This window comes from Ascaphus truei, chromosome 9, assembly GCF_040206685.1.
Source record: "Ascaphus truei isolate aAscTru1 chromosome 9, aAscTru1.hap1, whole genome shotgun sequence".
Taxonomy (NCBI): Eukaryota; Metazoa; Chordata; class Amphibia; order Anura; family Ascaphidae; genus Ascaphus; species Ascaphus truei.
In genome coordinates, this window is record NC_134491.1 from 4,229,285 (window position 1) to 4,235,477 (window position 6,193).

At 43.9% G+C, this 6,193-nt stretch overlaps 1 protein-coding gene across 13 annotated transcripts in view; it reads left to right on the plus strand.

Annotated features, from left to right (window-relative positions):
- Positions 1 to 4,786, plus strand: part of CDIN1 (CDAN1 interacting nuclease 1) — a 152,531-nt gene extending 147,745 nt beyond the window's left edge. For 12 of the 13 annotated variants that reach the window (XM_075613212.1, XM_075613213.1, XM_075613215.1 and 9 more), the window contains one exon: positions 3,732 to 4,786. In XM_075613212.1, coding sequence (XP_075469327.1) covers positions 3,732 to 3,933 — 202 coding nt within the window. In that variant the 3' untranslated portion in view covers positions 3,934 to 4,786. The remainder of the gene's footprint in view (positions 1 to 3,731) is intronic. The other variant, XR_012803748.1, reaches the window with a different exon arrangement.
- Positions 4,787 to 6,193: the final 1,407 nt, after the last annotated feature.

The window sequence follows — 6,193 nt, forward strand, 5'->3', positions numbered from 1 at the left end:
TTGCGTTATATGTTTTGTTTCTGATTGTACTAATCAGTTTGTACTCAGCCGCCTGGCCCACATATATGGTTTATTTAAGTTATCACTTACTGTTGATATTTTACTAGGTAGTTATTAAGTTTTAGCGTATTAGGGGAAGCTAAGCAAATAAAAATAACTAGGAATATTTAGCAGTGTTCAGACTGGCCCTCAAGTAAATGTGAGGATGTATGTGGGGGTGACAGGTGTGATAGTAAGTGAGAAAGTCTCTGGCCAGATCCCCATATCTGTAATTTGCAGCTCTTCAGTTTCTGATAACCTGTGCCCTGGCCCATCAGGTCACACCCCTGCAGAGTGTCATCACAGCTTTATGCATTGTATTTGTCAACACTGACAGCACATAAACTCCTCCTCACCCTGACCGCTCACACGTCCTGCACTCCTACGGTCACCCCTGTGACTCAGCACAGCAGAAAGTGTCACGTTGGGAAACTATAAGGGACGTGGAGATAGAAAACATGCAGCAATAATATATTGTATTTATGTAGACACTTTTATTTGTATACAGTAGTAAATCAGTGAGATGCATGTAGCCAGCTCTGGGGTGGAATCCTCTCCATCTGTTGTGTATGAGAGAGATAAAAGGAAAAATCTGTATGTCATCCAAACACAAGACAGAGACACAGGGAGATAAAGAGATATTCCTGAGGGGTGTAAAGAAGGACTTCATCAAACTCCATTCTCTTGCTGCCCTGAAGGAGTTAAAATTGTAGCCTCTTAAAATCTAAAAACACTCCTATTCTAGTACCACCTGCTCATTGGCTCGGTGAATAAAGGAGGCCATGAAATATAGGATTTTATGGCCACAGGCTTCACTTCTGGGAGAGTGAAAAATGCACCACAAATTGATGTTTACAAATCAGTAAGGCACTAGTCCCATCTCTCTGTGTTAGGACAAACTCTGTCCCTGTACCTACAGAAGTACAAATCCAAGGAAGGGGTAGAGATTTGGGGGAGAAAATCCCAATTTAGTTTCCTCTTACTATGTTATTTAGGCTGGTAATAAATCATACAGAAAATGTACCTTTTGTAGAGGTGTGTGGCACATTCTACTTCAAAACCTTGTTACTCCGGGAAGAGACACGTGGGAAAATGGAGGGGAGAAAATAGAAATAGAATATTATCTGTGAGTCCCATAAAAACCTTTACCCTTCCTGATAAGACCGAAAAAGGGGCAGCATCCATCCAAAATGTAATATAGGCAATGCACCATATTGGTGGTGCATGTAGATTCTGCCAGTGAGGGGGATAGTTTAGGATCAGTGGGGGGAAGAGGAGATGGAGTGAGTGTTTGTCATAAGACAGGTTCCAATGTCCCAAGTTTCATACTCATGATAAGAAGGATGGGAATGGATAAGTCTTCCCACATTGCACACACTGCTGAGTCCAGATTCATGTGGCAGTCTCTCTGTAGCTATTATCTCATATTATATCACTTTGAGCATTAATACATTCACTTGAGCTGACACTTGCTGTGTGTGCTTATCCGCTCCATATCCTTACACTTACATATCAAGTTTATGTTATTTAACCTGAGCAGATTTCTAACTTTAAGCAGAGGTAGCCTCTGTTTGACGTTCCTGTTTTTATATAATGTTATGCTTTAACTTCCCCCGTGGGTCTCCTGACATCAACTCACTGGTTCAGGACATATGCACTTCTTATGTTTGACACTTCCAGGAACTTAAAATTAGTTCGCTGTCAAAATCGTGTCTACCCGCCATCTTAAAAGAGGGCCCATGGAGGAGGGAGGTTATACTACAGCAGGTCCCCTGGTTTAGAACCACCCACTGGCCCCAGGTAAACAGGAGGAGATGTAGTGGAAATGGCTGAGATGTTGTCCCTGTATGTGGTAAGAGTACTGTATATAAGTTGTGCTAGAGTGGAACGATCGTATAAGGCCCGAAGGCCTCCAGTGGCAGAGCATGAACAGTTGCCCTTAGCAAGGGTTAAGTATGGAGTGTGCGCATACAGGGTTTGAGTGGCTGTGAATCTCTCATTAGTGTAAGAAAAAGACAGCAGATTGTTATGAAATTTGACTTCCTTGCTGTTGAAAGCCCCACCATAAATTCATGTAGGAACTGTTACATGACATTGCAGTGAACTCGCAGGTCACATTGTAACCAGCATCTTCCCCCACAGTGTTTTCTTTGGCATGGTCCCCCAGCAGCCACTCGTAAATCACAGTGTGAACCCACGGCTCAGCCTAACCAGGGGGGCTACTTTGTAACATTGGGTCTGGTTATGAAGACAGGCCTTATTAAAGAAGGACACCCCCTGTCCTGATGGACATGCTTCTAGTTGAAGAACAACCCACAGGGGTTCGTTAGTAATGGCAAATCATTGCCACCTCTCTGACACTTGAATGATATCACCAATACTAGATTGTCCCCTTTGCCTCATTGCAGAGAAAACAAGACATTGTCAGTCATTTCATTTCAGATTGTATTTGGTGTATCAGGCAAGCGAACCATAGCACCATTCATTAACTTTGTATATTGTGATGTGTGGAACCACTTTGCCATATATTACATGCGATGTAACCAGCCTCTCACGCAGCCGCAGGGCCGGGCAACAACTATTTACTGTTTGAAAAGTTTCTTTCATATGTAACCAAGGAGGGAGAGGGAGGAGTGGGTATGAGACCCTTTTTATTGGACCAAACAAGTAGTTGATATGTTGCAAGGCTTCGAACCTCTCGGGGTCCTTCGTCGGGTTCTACCCCGAGAGGTTTGAAAGGTGGTAACATATCAACTAACTTGTTGGTCCAATAAAAGGCATCATACTCCCTCTCTTGTTACTACATGGAAGAAAGGATAAACATGGCTCTCACCCTTCGTTGTTTTTCATAAGTAAAAGTATTTTGCTGCTGAGAAGTTTCACATTTCAAACGTAGTCCTAACTGAGTAACGGCTGCTACAGCAAATTAACTGTGATCCGGGAGGTGTTCTAAAGTCGCTGCGATGGAACACATATGTAAAATAATTAGACTATCTATTCGTTCATACAGATATATGTTCAAGTAAGGGGGGAGGAGGGGGGGGGGGCTGTGCCTACAACCTACTCTCTTCCATGGCCTCAAAAAAAAAAGTAATAATAGTAATAAAAAAAACAAATCCATCAATCCTAATTTATTGTGCCACTTAAGAAATTACAAGATAAAACAAAAATCTGCCCCAGTACCCGAGAGAGAGGCAGCCCAGTCCTTTGTGTAAGTGCTCTCAGTAGGGGAGAGGCCAGTTACAGAAAGCCAGCCCCCTGTGTGTTTGTGTAAGGGAGGTGAGGCTGATGTGCAGTACAGCTCTCTGATTAATGCTCATTACTTGTTTATGAACCAGAGGCTGACGGTCTGAACTTCCTCATGGGCCAAATAGTTCAGGGGGCTGTTTCCTGAGGCTGCCTGGGGGGGGCTCTCCATCAGAGAGTGAGAGGGGTGGATGCACAGACATAGGCACGCTTCCAGGACTGTGTAATAAATACGTGTGTGTGTAATTATAGATATGTTATATAAAGCATATTTTCTGTACAGTATTTAAATAAAAAATAACAGTAATTATGTTTTCTCTAAATAATTGTGGCCCGCAGGTTATCATTTTTTGGGGCTCTCATAGAAGTGTGTATGTATATACCACGTAGTGGGATTTCTGTGCTAGATGACTGTCACTTCTCACCACTCGTCCTTTCTGTTATAGATTTGGGCCCGGTTTGGTGATATACTGGTACGGATTCATCGAGGAGTTGGACTGCCACCGGGAACGTGGCATCCTGCTGAAGGATGAGTTCCCCAGCGACATTGTAACACTGCGGGGCTGCATGGCGCTGGAGGAGGAGGAGCAGGAGCGCAGCCAAAATACGGGAGCGCGTGAGAGGGAGGGAAACCAGGAAGCAGCATAATATTTCCATACAGCCCCAAACTGTCGAACTCCAGCTGAACTGCAGCCGGTGCTGCCTCTTTATACAAACACGCAGACAATCTGTTTACCTTCCTTCCCAGCCGCCCTTTTGCCCCATGCTACAGCACCAGCCCCCGCACTATCAGCACCTCTGCATCTCCAGATCCTCTGCGGACATACACACTGGCCTTCTTCCTTCCGCCTGCACCCTTCTAGCTCACCAGCCACAAAAATAAGAGCCAAGAGGAAACTAGTTCTTCTCTAACCCCTTCACTGCTAAATAAATCCCAGATCTGCTTGCAGACAGGCCTCTCTTTGGAAGGATAATGGGATAGTCAAGAAAGGAGGAGCTAGGAGGTGTAGCATCATTTATATGACAGGCCGGGCTACTTTCAGGTGTCATTACACGGAGGGATCATGATGAGAACTTCACACGCTACGTTAGGATTAGAAGTTTAGATATATGTAACATTTTTGTTTCCGTTTTTCTGCATATGGAAGGAATCTGGTTTCCATAGATAGGGATACATTTGTGTTCACTTTAAGTGAAACGTTTTTTGTAAAAATGTTTTGTATTGTGGCTATCAGATGGGCTACAATTATCCCATCATGGTAACCCAATTCCTGAAGACATTTCTCCATAGTTGCCTAACAGCTGCTGCCACAAGTTTGAGGCTTTGGCTTTCCCATATTTAGGGTTTGGTGCCTTCATAAATGCCTAATAACAATTAGTTAATGGCTTTGTAATTTGAATGAGGTTTTAGAAACCGGGGAGGGCCCCAGGTGTCCGTGAGTGTGATTACCTCTAACAAGTTAATGTTTTAAAATGCTTAATAAACTAGTATTATTATTCACTGTTCCTTGTGTTCCTTACAGATTATGATAGCACTTGTGTGCCAGCGGTGACTCACCACTGCTCATTTCATGGCAATTGTTGCTCATGGGTTGTGATTATCACTGAGCTCTTGAAGTGCCTGATACATGAGCTGAAGTAGCCTCCTGCTATTCATTGACTGACACAGTGACTGACTGACACAGGCTGGGAGTATTAAACATTAGGCTACATACACTGTACACCCTCACTAACCTGTAATTGTCCCATGTGCTATACATACACTTGTGCATCCTCACTAACCTGTAACTGTCCCATGTGCTATACATACACTGTGCATCCTCACTAACCTGTAACTGTCCCATGTGCTATACATACACTGCGCATCCTCACTAACCTGTAACTGTCCCATGTGCTGTACATACACTGTGCATCCTCACTAACCTGTAACTAATCCCATGTGCAATACAGTACATACACTGCATCCTCACTAACCTGTAACTGTCCCATGTGCTGTACATACACTGTGCATCCTCACTAATCTGTAACTGCCCCATGTGCTATACATACACTGTGCATCCTTACTAACCTGTAACTGTCCCATGTGCTGTACATACACTGTGCATCCTCACTAACCTGTAACTGTCCCATGTGCTATACATACACTGTGCATCCTCACTAACCTGTAACTGTCCCATGTGCTGTACATACACTGTGCATCCTCACTAACCTGTAACTAATCCCATGTGCTATACTTACACTGTGCATCCTCACTAACCTGTAACTGTCCCACGTGCTGTACATACACTGTGCATCCTCACTAACCTGTAACTGTTCCATGTGCTATACATATACTATGCATCCTCACTAACCTGTAACTGTCCCACGTGCTATACATACACTGTGCATCCTCCCTAACCTGTAACTGTCCCATGTGCTATACATATACTGTGCATCCTCACTAACCTGTAACTGTCCCACGTGCTGTACATACACTGTGCATCCTCACTAACCTGTAACTGTCCCATGTGCTATACATACACTGTGCATCCTCCCCAACCTGTAACTGTCCCATGTGCTATACATACTCTGTGCATCCTCCCCAACCTGTAACTGTCCCACGTGCTATACTTACACTGTGCATCCTCACTAACCTGTAACTGTCCCATGTGCTATATATACACTATGCATCCTCACTAACCTGTAACTGTCCCATGTGCTATATATACACTGTGCATCCTCACTAACCTGTAACTGTCCCATGTGCTATACATACACTGTGCATCCTCACTAACCTGTAACTGTCCCATGTGCTATACATACACTGTGCATCCTCACTAACCTGTAACTGTCCCATGTGCTATACATACAATGTGCATCCTCCCCAACCTGTAACTGTCCCATGTGCTATACATACACTGTGCATCCT